At 39.1% G+C, this 16685-nt stretch overlaps 1 protein-coding gene across 1 annotated transcript in view; it reads left to right on the forward strand.

The window, feature by feature from the left end:
• LOC145772339 (uncharacterized) overlaps positions 1-16685 on the forward strand; it is a 47656-nt gene that overhangs the window by 23669 nt on the left and 7302 nt on the right. Inside the window, exons 22-28 of the mRNA XM_082584213.1 lie at positions 155-347; positions 6466-6601; positions 7344-7554; positions 12876-12986; positions 13252-13402; positions 14173-14421; positions 14723-15066. Coding sequence (XP_082440339.1) covers positions 155-347; positions 6466-6601; positions 7344-7554; positions 12876-12986; positions 13252-13402; positions 14173-14421; positions 14723-15066 — 1395 coding nt within the window. The remainder of the gene's footprint in view (positions 1-154; positions 348-6465; positions 6602-7343; positions 7555-12875; positions 12987-13251; positions 13403-14172; positions 14422-14722; positions 15067-16685) is intronic.

Raw genomic sequence — 16685 nt, forward strand, 5'->3', positions numbered from 1 at the left:
TGCGCAGGTGACGCAAGCATGAGGTTAAGTTGTCTAGTTCAGACGGCAAAGATATAAAAACCTTGTTTGTTCTTTTTAATTATTGTGTTAAGATGTTGTTACGACTGCTTTTGTACTGAATCTAGATTAACTAATACTTTTTCTTTTATATTAGACGACACAATGGGATCGGAAGCATGACAGACTTCTTCAACGTTTTCCAACGGTTAAAATACCAGGAACTGACGTCACAATCCGATTAGTCAAAGGCGACATCACTTTACATCAGGCTGATGCGATTGTAAATGCATCGAATGAAGAGCTTGAATTACGCTCTGCTGGAGTCTCGGGAAGCATACGTCGCCTAGGTATGGTTAGCCTATGCAATGCATTTTGTTAGACTTGCACCTATAAATGATGTATCGATACTAGCGTAATGAAAGAATATATATTAAAAATTAACTACGAAGATTGGATTACTTCCTTTACGTCCACTTAATTTAAATTTACATGGCGTAAGTCTGGCTGCGACAAAAAATCAAATTATCAAAGACACAAAAGCTGCTTTTGACATTTTGTTTAAATGTGCCATTGCTTGTGTCTATAGCTATTCTTGCTGGCCTGTCATATTTGAAAGCTAATGCAGGTGTTTTCCTCACTGTACTTAACACGGTATATGTACAGTACATGTATCAGTAGTGGTCAAACTGCGTAATAAAATTTCCTCCGACTCCTAGTGTTTATAAGGCTGCGATTGGCTTAACATTGCAAAAACTTTACCAGAATTTTGAACTATATTTTCCAATTTGCAGCGACTTTTTTGTTTAGTTTTTATCACACTGCGACGTAAAATGATTTGTAGTATGCCGGCATGCATTTTTATAAAATGCAATTTTTTTTTTCAATTATACCTTGAAGATGAAACTAAGAAAACGGCAGACGGCTGAGTGGTAGCGTCAAAATAGGAAATATATGGGCTAACCCGAAAAAAAATACAAGAAAACGTTTTATTAGTTTTTCCTTTGGCCTAATCTTAAATAGAACAACATATGAAAAGTTTACCAAGATTCGAGCATCACCAAGTCTGAAATCTGACGTCATAAAAGTGGCCTATTTCCGGTAAAAAAATGTCTCTAGACTGCCAATTGTGAACCGACATAGTTGTTCATCCATAATTTGTTGACAATGAATTCATAAAATAAGTGTCTAGTGTTGTTCTTTTACCATTATAATAGAATATAGATAGATTTTGCTTTAATGCTTGTGTTACAATTGAAGTTATGACGTTATCATTATGTCATGATGCCTGTAAGAGATAGCCGCCTCTGAGCAAGCAGTTTCACTGAGCGATTGTTACGACATGAAGCGTTGCGCAATATTTTCTCCGCTGTGACTGACATGTGCGAAGTGCTGCTGCCGATAAGAAGCTAGTTATAGTGTTACAGTTACAACTCTCAAATATGTTCCCCAAAGCTTGCGATATATGCTCCAGCAACTTCTAGTGGGAAAAGACACCCGAAAGGAACAGGCAAGTATTGGCCGCTCAATAATTTAAGCAGGTCGCCCAAGAACAGTCGTAGCTCCTTTACAGCTGGGACGTGCTGTACAGATGCACCAGCATTGTCGCTCCAGGTTCCTCATTGACAGCCTATCTGCCATGGGTTATTCCTCTTCCTATTCTGAAGTCCAACGCTTTGAAGAAAATGCAGCATCCGCAGTTGCACCGGATGTCCTTGGTGGACAGGCAATCATATGAGATACAATGCTCCTGTTTACTGCTGACAGTGTTGACCACAACATAGTGACTTTAGATGGGAAGGGAACGTTCCATGAAATGGGAATGATTGCTGCTGTTATCCCTGGCAGGCAGGTCTGCTATACAATTGGTAGACAAAAATTGGGTGATCTCAAAGTCATATATGAGAAAAGTCCCAAGTAAAGACTACAGTTTCGCCAAGTATGCACGCAGTAACATCAAATTCAGAACGTTACCAAATCTGCGTGAAGCTGACCGCAGAACTGATTTGCTTTGGGAGTTGTCACTCAAATTTAATGTAAAAGTTCCGAACTGGCAAGGAATGATGAACACAATGTACATTGTACAGTAGGCGTGAACATCCAGGTCAATTGTCTGTTCTCTACCTACCAATGATCGATATGTACCCCGGCGACAAAACATGTATTTTATCCACACTTGACTTCATCTGCAAGCTCGCAACAAGGCACAACACTCCACCTGTAATAACTTTTGATCAGCCTTTGTTTTGGAAGGCTTCTGAAATTGTTAATGAGGTTGAAGACTCAAGTCCACTAAAAGATATTGTCTTGTTACTTAGTAGTTTTCATACACTCATGAATCTGTTGGATGCCATCGGGACATTGATGGAGGGAAGTGGACTGAAGGAAGTCCTAGAAACAATCTATGCCGAGAATGCTGTGGTACACATGATGAAGGGAAACGCTGTGCAGCGTGCGCTTCGAGGACATCTCCTAGTAGACCAGTGTCTCACCAACTAAATTGTCTCATAGATCATTGTATGTGACCCAAAGTTTGAGATTTGCCTGCTTGAACTTGAGCAATTATACAGTCAAACTGAGGCAGGCATTATAGGCCACATTATCCAGATCAGCGTGCATGGATATGCTTGCTTGTTCAGTTGCCGCAAAGAAATCCGAGTTGTCTGAAACTTCGAAAACTAGCAAGCTTTGGTTGAGCTATCAGCGGATGTTGGGAATTGTCCGAGAACTTATCGAGGCTGATCGCACTGGATCATGGGAAATGCATCTCCATGCCGTATCCGACTGTCTGCCGATGTTTGCTGCGGCGGGTCACCCAAATTATCAGAAGTCAGCTTACCTATATCTCCAAACGATGACTGTCTTAGAGATTGAACACCTTGATGTGTTTCAGATTTTCATGCAAGGATACTATGTCATTCGGCGAAGTGACAAATTGTAGGCTGAACTAGGTCAGGGCCAGATTTAGTTGATGGGGGGGGGCCGGGGAACTTTTAGATCGGCGGCCCCCGTGCAAAAAAATTTTTCGCGCCTACGGCACGAAAAACTACCTCTACGTCTACAGTACCATTAATCCAGCAGTGCACAGCATTTTGCAGAAACTTCAAAAGCTGAAAGAAAAAAAATAACACAAAATCACATTTTTCCACGTAGGGGAGCCCTTTAAAAGTAGGGGGCCCGGGGCACCTGCACCCCCTGTCCCCCCTTAATCCGGGCCTGGACTAGGTTGCGACTTGGTGATCGAACAGACGCTAATGAGATTGTAGGGTTTTCCTTCTGTCTAGGCTTCTGTCTAGGGGTATGATTACCTACAAAAATTAAACAAGTTAAATGTAATATTAAATGTATTTATTATGAATCAATTGTTACAAGTTCGGGAAATTGAGAAATATGTCTAACCAATTCAGTTGATTGCGACCGGTGTCAGATGAGCGACATTCTCCAGTCTTGAATTTAACCTTCTCGTTCTGCCCTCTCTCGTTATAAAATCTCTGTTTTATATGTGTTATCAGCATTTTTCAATTCCCCGCTTATTTCATAATGTGGTGCCTTTTTATCAGTAATAGCCTATCGTGAGAATTATGAAACGAACCCGGTTACACAATTATATTGCTTCAGAAATACGAATGCGGTGAGCCAAACTCCGTGAGAGCGGCATTTGTTAACAGGAAGCGTGACCTAAGTTCCGTGAGAACAGAATTTAGGTTTTGAATTTGCAGCGTTGAAATGCATTTTGCAATTCTGATAAGTTTCGGTTAAATGTTAAAATCTTAATTTGTTGGTTAAAACATGGTACATGTTACAAGATTGCTGAAAAGTACTGGGGGGCTTACACGAGGCGGTGGAATGACGGAACATCAGCGGGTCATCTGGACGATGTCGTCTGCTGTATCATCTGCCTACAATTGTGCTATGCAAGAATTTTGTGAGATGAGGTATACAAGCAGTGAACAGCACAAAGAGGAAACTTCAGCAAGAATTTCAAGGGACACAGTAGATCGGACTAAACTGGCTACTACACTCGAACTCTATAGCCCATTTAAAGATGAGATCACACTGCGCAATATCATTACTAGGATGAACGCTGACGTGAATGTACACAATCTTTTTGCTGTTAGTATGGAAACTGTTGCCAAAATGGATGGCCAGTTGATATTTTCGTATTCACATGGACGGAACACAAAGGTGAAAACATTGGCATCAGCGAAGGCAGTCAAGGTTGCAGATGAGCGAATGATAGAACCATCACTCCTGTTTCAGAGGTTTATGGTTGTGTCGCAGTCTGGAAGCCTAAGCTTGGATGAAACGATGCAGTACGAACTCTGCCCATATCCATCATCTTTGTTTGAAGCTCAAAATCTATTACGCAAGCCGGACAAACCTGCCCTGGTTAAAGCAATACGGAACTATGCCGCTTTTGTGGAAGATCCTGTTCTTCGGACCGCACCAAAGACGGAGCAGTAGATCCTAGATGGGGGTTCTCTCTTACATCGACTGAAATGGACAGAAGAATGCACATATAGTTCAATTGTGGATGATTACGCATCTTTCACAACTGGGTTGTAGCCTATGGTAAAGCAATTGTCGTTTTCGATGGATATCGAGGGCCCAGTACAAAGGATAACGCACACCAAAGACGGAAGACATCTGCTGCTAGAAAGGTTAATGTGACCGAATCTACCAACTTTGTTTGAAAGAAGCAATGATGCCAACAAGCAGTCACTCGTTGATATGGTAGCAACTCGACTAAACAGTATGACTATTATGTTGTGCAAGCAGAAGGGGATGCAGATGTAGACATAGTACGAGCAACGTTGGATTCGTCGAAACAGAAAACCACTACGCTCATTGGAGAGGATACAGATCTCCTCATTCTGCTTCTCTACTATGGTAATGTAGACTATAATGATCTGTACTTCCGACCAGACAAGGGGAAGCCAACTATCTACAACATCAGAGTTCTGAAAGATTTAGTTGGGGGACCAGGTCTGCACTGGGGGACCAGGTTAGGGACCAGGTCTGCACTGACCTGTTGTTTGTTCATGCATTTACAGGCTGTGATACATCTTCCAGTATCTGTGGTGTTGAAAAAAATCAGTGTTTTAAAAAGTTATCAAGGGAGACTCTGTATTGCGATCATGCTCAAATATTTTTTGTGCACCACACTCTGAACAAGGTGATGTAGAAAGTGCTGGATGTAAGGCTGTAGTATTACTATTTAATGGGACAACATCTGACTCGCTCACATCATTACGTTATAGCTACCTTTGCAAAAAAGTTGTGACATGAAGCACATTTATGACGCCTGAGCAGTTGCCGCCGACAGAATCTGCATTGAAATACCACTCATTACGCTGCTACTTGCAAGTGATGGCATGGATGGGCCTAAGTACCCAAATGGACGCTGAGAAATGGGGTTGGAAAATTCAAGGGGATAAGCTATTACCAGTGATGACGGACAAAAACCCTGCTCCTGACAGTCTACTAAAAATGGTTCACTGTAATTGTTCAACTGGGCGCAATACACTCAGGTGCGGTTGTAAGAAGTATGAACTTGAGTGTACAAGGGCATGTGGTCCTTGCCAGGACGGCAACTGTGCAAATATTAACAATGCACCCATTCTAGAAGATACTGATGACTGCTTTATAACTCACACGTGATAAGACAGTTTTGTGACTTCTTGTATATCACCGTCTTCTTTGAACGTATTTAGTAATAGAAACGTATGAATATCCGTATGAATGAAGATATTAGCATATTGATGTCATCGGAGATGAGGCAAACTGATTAAATTTACTGTGAGTATCTTTTGCAGACGGTATTTACGTAATATTTAGACCCTTTGTGACGCTCGAATTTTGGAAAACTTTTTATATGTTGTTCTCTGAACCGAAAACTATTGGAAAACACCAAAAAACGATTTCTTGCATTTTTTCGGGTTGGTCAGCATAATGACCCTACTAAAGCTTTGTTGTTGTGAAATCTTGATATGAATGTTTGAAATGCGGGTAGAGAAGCAAACAGCAACGCTTCATCTTATTATTGAGCATTTTGTCCGCAACTACGCTTTTAATTGAATTATCTTAACGTGATAGATTTTCTTCCACGTATTTTAGCAGCACACTTGTTCTGTAACGTTTGTGTTTGGTCTTATTAGGTCTAGTTGCTTCGTCCATGACTTGGCTTTTAGTTCTATTGAATGAGACGATTTATACATGCAATAAAATGAAACTGCATCCTTTAAGAAATTTTTATATGACGGTCTGTAGCTCTCTTGCTCTTGTTGATTAACAGTTAATGCGACACGGAGAATGGATATAAATGTCTGATGGGTTTGTCATGTGTGAAGTGCAACACGCTAAACATCATGAGTTTTGTAATTGTGTATTGAGTAATGCAAGGTCGCTTTTGCTAAGTCGTGAGATTTTTTGGTACATGTTGATATAATCTTGCAATATAATTGTTAGGTGGTCGTAAAATCCAAAAGGAAATGGATCAACGACGTCACGAGATAGGAGGAAGGCTTCGCACCGGCGAAGCTGTAACCACAGGTGCTGGTGATCTTCCTGGATGTACAAAGATTGTTCATGTAGCTGGACCAGTGTAAGTATCTAAGAAGATTCAACTTTTTATGTTTTTATTTCAAACAATTTGATGAAATGTTAATAAGTTGTTAAAAAAGACCAAGATTTTCATTTAATTTTTGCATAAACATTAAAAATTTTCTTAGTTGGATGGTGATACTTTTTTACAAAAATAGTTTCTAAATAATTTTCAATCTTCTTATAATAATAATAATCTCTTCTTCAATACATTAATCATGTTTGCTCAGCTGTGGCCTCCCATATGAACTACCTCCAATTTGCTCTGTTTTTTGTTTTTGCTAGTGCTTTTGGCATACTTTTTATTCCTGTAATTTACTTGATATTGTCAAAATACAGTATTTCATTTTTTGTCGACTTTTTATTTTGTATAATAATAATGTTTGTTTTTATATAGCGCTGTACGCCTATCCATCGCAGAATGCGTGGCTCTTCAGCGCTTTACAAAGCAGACAGTGTCAATGCAGCAACAGAGTACATTATTACCAGAATCCATTTCATTGCTCAGTGCCAAGCAGCAATTAGATTCAGTGCCATTTTTAAAAAGTCTTTGATGCGACCCGATAAGGCATCGAACCCATGCCTATTGATTCAGAGGCGGATGCACTCACCATTAAGCCATCGATTCTTGTGATGTGTGATAAATAAAAGCAACTTCGAGTCTTGTTCATTGCATAATAAACTAGTAAGTAATAAGCAGCACGGCACGAAGCTAAAAGAACATTTTAAAATTTCTTTTATAGCTGGTACGAACGTGATTTCAAGGAAAGCTCAGTCTACTTGAAGAAAAGTGTTCACTCTTGTTTGCGCGAAGCTGGAATTCACAATTTATCATCGATTGCAATTCCTGCAATCAGTTGTGGCGTCTTCGGTGGGAAGGCTCCTATTTCTGCTAAACTAATCGTGGAAGCTGTTGTGAATCATTTCCAAGCAAAAAATACATCTGTGAGACAGGTAGGCTTACTGCTTGGTCTTAAATGAAGTAACATCTAGGTTAATTCAAAATTACCTCAACAGGGCCAAACAGCTGAAACTCACGATTTTAGTTGGTGTGAATTTTCTTTTTAATTAAACCAAGAAAAATTTTGAAAAAGGTTGATATGATTGATTGATTGAATCTTTATCCTCGGACTGGGAAAACTTCTTGCAGAGCTTAATCCTGGCAGTTTCGCATACTTGTAGAGGCTTTGAATCACTGATGCAGGCCCGGTCACCGAGATTGGCAGAGTGCAGTTTCCGATTGTTAAAGTCTTGTTGCCGAAGAACTATTCTATACATTAGATGCCGCTGAATGGAGAGCAGTCCTTAACGTGCGTTGCTCAAGCGCACACCCCGAGAGTCGAACCAGCGCCACTTGATCTTGAAGCTTTTTCTATAACGCACTACGTTCATTCGACTGTGTACCTGTCCGTTTTCGGAAATGTTCTGCTGTCAACTGATTTGTTGGCCATTAATCTAAGCTTAATCCTAGACCGATTACAAGATCAATACCCTCACTAAGTTTATTGTGTCTGTATGTCTCTTGTCTTTGGTTGGCACATTGTTGTATCATGAGTAGTTAAGTTTTTTACTGTTTTTTTTTTACTTTGTTCTTATATGCAAGCTGCGTTCTATTGTAAATTTTCAATACTTTTCAAGAATTTCATGCATGAGATATTGATATAAATAATCGCATTTTTATAAACAAAGTATTTTTCGTATTTATGCTGTGCAAGCGCACTGTATGAGATACTAAAGATCGCTCTAGTTTACACTGGACCCGTCTTCACTGCCGACATCTAAACTCCAATATCTTCATTTGACATGACCTGTATAATACAGTGTACATTGTCATCGGAAATAACAATAAAAAAAATTGACAAGCAATAAAAAGCTTAGCATGACACAAGTCACTAGTGCAACATACAAAAACTAGGAAATATCTCTACCATCTGTGGCGAAGCGCTTATTGTGTAGCTTCTTTTTCTTTCGTATGAGACAGATTATTAGATTTCATACCAGGTGATAAAAAGCCAAGTTAGTGTAGCCAGTGCAGCTATACTGTACATTCGATTTGGTGCCTTGTAAATGGGACTCTCAAGAGCAACATGGCCACCAGTTTGTTCTTTCGCGCCGGAATAACAGGCCGATGAGGGAGCCAAACCATACTTGTGCATATTGGAATCGCAGTGACCAGCTCCTGCACGAATTCTATTTAGCTTGATCAAAGTCGGCTGGGGCAAGTCCATAGCAGAGGTACACGACATTAGGTGAAGTATAAAACTATGGAATCTGGTGTTGGTGGCACACTATGCTGCATTCCGAGTATCTTCGAGAAATGTGCTACACTGGTGGTATGATCACTGAATGGTTATATCAATTCAAGAGCAGCTGGTACAAAGGGATGTCTTGGCTTTAGTCGCCTAGGGATTATTTAGGTGTTAATTTTGGGTGGAACAAATGGTTAGGATCTTTTTACCTGCGAGGCAGGTGTATAATGGCTCCAAAGCTTAGCAAGTTGGATGCTTGCAAGAATTGATAAGTGAGGTAGTCTGTTTGAGTTGGGCGCAGGCATCCAGTCACTGTATGCAATTAGTTATTGGTTGGCGGTGGATGAGGGGGCTGTGGGTGCTGCGGCAGAAGACAAGAGCACAGTATTCAGCGATGGAATAAACCAGGGCAAGGGTTGCAGTACGCAAGGTGTCTGCACCTGCAGTCCTGCACCCTGGCTTGTCTCTGCTAAACGCCTGAGTAAGGGAACGTGATAGTCAGTTGTTTGCGTTGTGACTGTAGATGGTGATGATATGTAAGTGACTTATCATGGATTTTCCCAAAGTAAGTAAACTTTTGGCAAAAATACAAAATCTTGCCGTTCACTTTTAAGTTACGTTTTGCCTCGCTGTTGTTAAGATAGAACGGTGCCGCCACAGTTTTGCTTTCGCTGAGCTTCAGTTTTAGTGAAGCTCATAATGTTCCTAAACTATCCAAATCCAGTTGAAATGATATAGCCAACAGTAAAAACCAAAACTCAAAAAACTACAATTTTTTTTATGTAGGGTGATGTGTGTGTTTTATATTACCATCGTAATAGTACTATGCTCATTGCTTTAAAAGGAAGACAGTTTTAGGACAGCCGTATACAGTAGAGCAAGGCTACTCAACTGGCGGACCGCCGTCCGAATCCGGACCTGGGTGTTGATTAGGGTGTTTCATTTTTTCCACACTTTTGAAATTGAAAACGTTCGGGTTTGCGTATGATGGGATTTTGGACACTCATTTGAAAAAGGTAATTTTTATTTCATTATGACGTCATTTAGATGTGGCACCGCGTGATCGAAATTCGTGTGGGGCTAAAAATAGGGGATTTCCCTTAACTCGGTAACGGAACATGGTAGAGAGACGAAATTGGTGTCAAAATGCGCAGAAGGGCCGCTCTTCTATACCTTCTTAAGAGACTTCATTGCCGTATCTTCCCCGCAAAGCGAATTACATCGAAAAAACGATATGTGGCATACACAAGGTGTTGCTATAAGTTCAATTTTTTTCGTCAGTGGAGTTGTTGCTACAAATTTGCTTTGCATTACTGCTCCAAAGCTAAAATAATGAAAGTTGAGAGTGAGACCCATTTGGCTAACTTGGAAAGTTCCGATAAAGACGAAACTGATCCAACGTTTTTGCTAAAACCGATCACATGTGGGAGTCAGTTCGCAAGACTCTGAAAGTGAGTAGTGAAAGTTGCATACTCGCAGACCACCGAATGACAAGCATCCGTCAGCAAATCGCTGCTTCACCATCGACGATATTCCGTCAACGTAAAAAAGTTCGCATGATGGCATTGCAGAAAGTTGAAGTGCAGAATGTTTCATGTCTAGTTTATAAATGAGAAGCGTGGCAAGGCGAAAGCATTGATCGCAGTTAAACCTTTTTCCTCCGGTACATCTGTCACAAGTGAAATTTTGTACAATACCATCACACTAGATGCTTGCGAAAGTATTTTGCCTAATATTTATTCAGTAATGGCAGACACGACGGCGGTCAATACTGGTAAAAAGTCGGAGGTTAACAAACATTTAGAATGCAGTAAAATTTTCAGAAGGTCAATTAAAAAATGCACAAACAAATCGAATGGTTTACTGAACAGAAGGAAGTTACCAAAGGACAAAGCGACGATTTTACGAGCGATCAAATGTGCATGCTGGTGTTGGCTTGTTCTACATTTATGGATGTACACAATTTGAAGCATTTTTTGATTTATAAACAAGAAAACATATGCAACTCATATTGCAACATGCGTCATGTGCGCCCATGATGTACCTCCATCTTTCTGGAGGTCGATTGATAACAGTAATCGTTCCACTGAGCGACGAATCGGACAGCTCAAAAATGTTATAGGAGAACGAATTAGTGATGAAAGCAACCGACGTGCCGATTTGCGACTTCGCGCATTTTTGTGCAACAAGGAATGATAGTGCTTATTATTGTACCGGTAGCGTTGTTTGCTGTTAAAGAGTTATGTTGTTATTAGAACGATCAGTTAATACAGGCAATAGAATGAGAGAAATGAGAATGTCCAGAAATGTAAGCCGGTTTTGCAAAACATCGTTCAGATATGCAGTACTGCAAGATTAACTGTAGACACCATTAGCAAGTTTAACAGTATTGATTTCGTACCAGTATCAATTTATCTCTGCAAATTCTCAGCTTTGCATTACGAGTACAATTGCTAAGTTTGCAACAGAACAATTTCCTCGAGACCGTTTAAAAAGCATTACGAAAACTAACTTATTTAAGAGCAAAACAAGTACCGTGCATCATAAGTTGTAAAAAACGTTTTTTTTCGATATAATTCGTTTTGCGGCGAAGATACGGCAATGAAGTCTCTTTTAAGAAGGAATAGGAAAGCTGCCCTTGTTTCGTCTTTGTCGGAACTTTCCAAGTTATCCAAATGGGTCTTACTCTCAGCTTTCATTATTTTTCCTTTTCTTAGCTTTGTAGCAGTAATGCAAGGTAGATTTGTAGCAACAGCTCCACTGACCGAAAAAATTAAACTTATAGCAACACCTCGTGTATACGAAATATAGTTTTTTCGATATAATTCGCTTTGCGGGGAAGATACGGCAATGAAGTCTCTTAAGAAGGTATAGGAAAGCGGCCCTTCTGCGCATTTTGACACCAATTTCGTCTCTCTACCATGTTCCGTTACCGAGTTAAAGGAAATCCCCTATTTTTAGCCCCACACTAATTTCGACCACGCGGTGCCACATCTAAATGACGTCATCATGGAATAAAAATTACTTTTTTCAAATCAATGTCCAAAATCCCATCATACGCAAACCCGAACGTTTTTAATTTCGAAAGTGTGGAAAAAATGAAACACCCTAGTGTTGATGGTAGACCTTGAGTTTTTGGAAGAATACCTCATTGCCACGTTTCAGGGCTTCTTTAAAGAGATTTATACTGGGAGGCAGCAATTTTTACTGTGGTTATCCTAGTTGCTTGGGGGCTTCGACTCCCAGACTCCCCAGCACTTTCTCAGAAATCCAATTCGAGTTACGTTTTACCTAAAAAAGTGGTTTGGTAGGTACAGATAATTCAAGTTTCGTGGTTGCGTGGAAAATAACTTATTTTCCGTACCGCTAAAAATATTCAACTTGTCAAACTGAACCTTTGTTAATATTAGTTGAGTAACCCTGCAGTAGAGACTCATTCAGGTACTTTATTACTGTAGGCTATCATAAATTCATTCCCTCAAAGCTGATGGCTAAGCAGAAATGAAATCCAGTGTTTTTTTTTGTAAGGCTATCGCTATGACAGGTTATGAAATCTATCAAAAACAAACAGGCCGTTCTGTAACAGATAGGGTTAATCTTTTGGGCGTTGGCCAATAATACAAATATATGCGATTGCTCTGCTGTTGCTTTATCAATTTTACTTTGTCGTACATGTTTTTCAAAAAAGTATTTGTTCTGATACGCAAAACTTAATACTATCACTTGTTTGTCAAAGTTAACTTTTTTTTTCAAGGCCGATCAAACAAAAATGGATGACCCCATACTCGAGTTTCATTCTTGTTTGGGATCATCAGTGGTGCAAATACATGTGTCGAGCGAGAATCGAACTTCCAACTTCGTTTGATCGGGACCTTAATGACTTTATAATCCCCACATCCCCTTGATTCTTTTTTTTTTTGTATCAATATCTAGATTACAGCATCTAGGTGATAGCTTTCACTATGTGTGTACTGTTTAGTACTATATAAATGTTATGAATCACTTTTTGTTGTATTTCATTTGTAGGTCGACCTTATCGAGATATCGAGCCGCGAAATCATTGATGAATTTTCAAAGGAACTCAACAAACTTTCGTCAAGCTTTTCTTCTCTCAAACTTTCCAACTCTACTGTTAAGGTTTGAAAAACATTAGACGTTTCAGTTTCGTTTATTTGCATAATTAAACCATTTTTTCACCAATTGTTGACGCCGTGTGGGTGGAATACGCAAGTGGAGCTACTATCTTTTGCTAGGTCAGATTTTTTTAAAGTTCACCCTTTCGGTGGGTAATCTGTTCCACTGACGGTATCGCTTAAAAATGTGCGACCGCCACTAGGAAGACCTTGTTCAAAAAAGAAATATACTGGGTATGTGTATAGTTACTACGGCTTTGTTACAATAGGAAAAGAACTCTGCAGTTTCCTTTTCTGGGGAAAAATCACGAAGTGATAAACCGCGTCAGTCGTTTGAGGTCATTGTGGAAACAGGAAACATTTTGCATGCTCGTGTCGACTGCATTGTCAATACAGCTGGACCGAATTTTGATCTTTCAAGTAATATTGCAATGATAATTTTTCAGTTCTACATTTTTATCAAGTTAACTTTATATTTTATGCGCTTTGTGAATTTTATACTTAAGAACCATATTTTATATAAAGTTCAATTCAGCTTTTGCGTTTGTTTATAACTGTTTTTGTCCCTGGAATTCGTGGAATTTCATTTCTAAACCTTTTATTTGTATCGATACGTTTGTGAGTCGTATCCGTATGTTCAAATAATGTGCAAACGTAGTTAACCAATTCCGCAACATCTATATTCCCTTTTTTTATTGTTTGCTACTTTGACCTTTTGTTTAACCACCTGCACAGGATTTTAGCCAGATCCATCATTAAAATGAAATGGAAAACACACCCGTTTCTTTTTTCTTGGAATGTAATTTGTTCATTTTGCAACAATTTGAAGATGAGCTTAGTTAAATGTTTGCACTAGTAGGACTCCTGATAAGAGAGAATGGTTCGTTTTAAATTATTTATTCAGTGGGCTATTTGGTACTGTCATGGACTAGGTATTGATGTACTCTTACATCTTTCAGCTGGTGATGAAGAATGTCCAATCAGATATGCTGTAGTCGTTTTCTTATAAGCACTAAAGCGAGACATCTTGCCGTCTACTTCCAGAACTGTATTTTTTGCCACTCACAAGCACAATTGCACCAAAAACTGTTAATTAATTTACTTTGTACGATATTGCGCAATAGATAAAGACAGTAGAAGTTGCTGGCTATGTGATGTTATCTTAATTTAAGATTATGTTTTTTTTTCAGGGAGCAAGTTGTCAAAGAACTTGTTACAAAAAGCCGGGTCTAGTTTGGTAAACGAATGCCACACTTATCCTATTTATAAATCGAGGGTATTTAGAGTAACTTCAGGAGGTTTGATGCCTTTCAAGCGCATTGTTCATCTGTTGATTGCTGAACGGCCTAAGGATATAACGGATGACCTGACGAAAGTTTTTAAGTTTGTTGACAAAGACATGATGATGAAATCATTAGCCATCCCTGCGATTGGCACAGGTGAGCACAATATACTTAGTTTACAATAATTTACAAAATCCTGATTTGTTATTGTTAAACAATTTTTAAAAATTTTCTAATGTGGACGCCCCCGATGCCTCTGTCCAGGAAGCCACTCCATCATTACCGAGTGCTCAATTCCGCGCTTGCAATAGACGTGCCTGATGCTTAACTAAATCATTTTGATTGGCTAATTACAACCACACAATACGATGTGATTTAAGAATAACACCATTAAAAATCTTGTGTTAAAAAAATTGTATGTTACTTTCTTTTTGCTTATATCTACGTCACGTTTCAGGCAATGCTTCTTTCCGTGAAGAGGAGGCCGTGAATGTGATCAAGAAAGCACTAGAACAATTTCAAAAAACCAACACGAAATACCTCAAGACAATACGAATCGTGATATTCGAAAAACGCTTTTTCGGACCATACCAAGCTGCTTTACAAACCTTTGTAAATCCTCCAGAACCCTTACAACCATCAACATCTAAAGGCAGCTTCGAATATTCCCGTCGAGTAGAAGAAATCCCACCTCTGGTGATAGAACCTGTCAAAGAGCAACCTCCACTGAGCCGCAGCCGTCAACCATATGGTCCTGCAATGCTTCTGCTTTGCTCAACACAGGAGTCCAACTTTGATAAGGTACAAACCTTGTACGATTTTTTTTTGTCTCAAATTGCAATTCAAACTGGCCACGTATGTTGACTATGCATGATGAATTTGCGCCAAGTAAATCAATACATGGCGCTCGGATGATTTTATTTAATTTGTTGTTTAATTTTTTGGGTTACAAATTTACAATATTGCCATCGAGTTCTTGCACTACAACAACCGACATTCAGAGGAAGATTAACCTTTTAGTCGAATCTAAATACAAGCTAGCGGAATATCCAAATAATTCCAATACTTTTTTTGTGAAAGCATTGTTGTACATTTTTGCATAAGTTGTTCGCAAACATTCTTGTGGTGTAATTAAAAATTAAGGTAGCCTACTGTTTGATGTTTTCTATGTGCACTTCATTTTGTATTGTCGTTTGTGTAATGTTTATCTTTTTTCTAAAGCAGCCACTTTGGAAAGCTAAATCCTAGCAGTTGTGCATGCTTATAGCTCTCAACCATTGACGCGGTCCCTTTTTAACGAAATTGTCACAATTCTCTCCAGTTCTTACACGTAAAGATACTTTAGAAACATTGATGACGTAGTTTATTAGGACATCAAACGTTAAACAGTCAGCTAAATGGTCGAGTAGTTCTAATTGTGAGATGAAAGATGAAATGCTTGATCTGACAAATGATTCACCACTTCCAACACGCAAAGATATCGTATTCTGAACAGCAAGCGTTTTTGTCGATTCCAAACTTAATACACACTATACTACTTGTTACAGCTACTTCACATTCGGCAATAACTTCCACTTTCACAATCTATTCAACATCGGCTGGAACTCTACAATCGTCTTCAATATACTTTTCATTACAACTTCTAGTCCCCATAATGCACAAGTCTAAACACAATTATAACAATAAAAATCAAATCATGCGGCTATTTATAACAGGTTTGCTTGGACCAGAAGCTTCCAGAGACTAGGTTAATGTTACATCACAAGAATTCGTTCTTTTGGTGAACAAGTCAAAGAAGTTTCCAGAATGTCACGCACACAGAAACTTTCTAGAAGCAGATTTCACAATAAAATATTGCGTACCTAAACGTTACTTTCGGTCAGTAATTGTCGAAACACCACTACACTTTTACGCAATAAAATTCGGTCCAATAAAATTCTTGACTCATTCTAGATTAAAATTGTAACCTGCCGCTTGAGCTACGCATATTGATTGTGACAGAAGTTGACAGTGTCAAGTTTCCGCTTGTTGTTTAAGTGTTCTTGCTTGTGAATTATTTCATCGACTAGGTTCAATTCTTATATTACACTGGTCAACAAAAAGAAAAATTGTTTTTCTTGCATGGGCTTTGAGAACTGACTTAGGGTAACTTTGGGGTGCTGAATCCGAATCTGACCTCAGATTTGTCCTATCACGTCAGGTTTGTGAGATATGATAACAGCAAATTGCTACTTTTGTCAAAAGTAGAAGATTTGGCGTTGCGTTTACCACCAACATATGCAGTGCTATAACGAAAGGTTAGTGTTAGACAGGCCAAAACAGCTTAAATAATGTTACTAAACAAGCATTGCCATAGGCCTGTTTAAATCTTTGTGGTTTCAAGCAAAACATTGACGGGGGTGGGGGTCAGTTATACTTTT

This window comes from Aplidium turbinatum, chromosome 6 (genome assembly GCF_918807975.1).
Source record: "Aplidium turbinatum chromosome 6, kaAplTurb1.1, whole genome shotgun sequence".
NCBI classification, from domain to species: domain Eukaryota; kingdom Metazoa; phylum Chordata; class Ascidiacea; order Aplousobranchia; family Polyclinidae; genus Aplidium; species Aplidium turbinatum.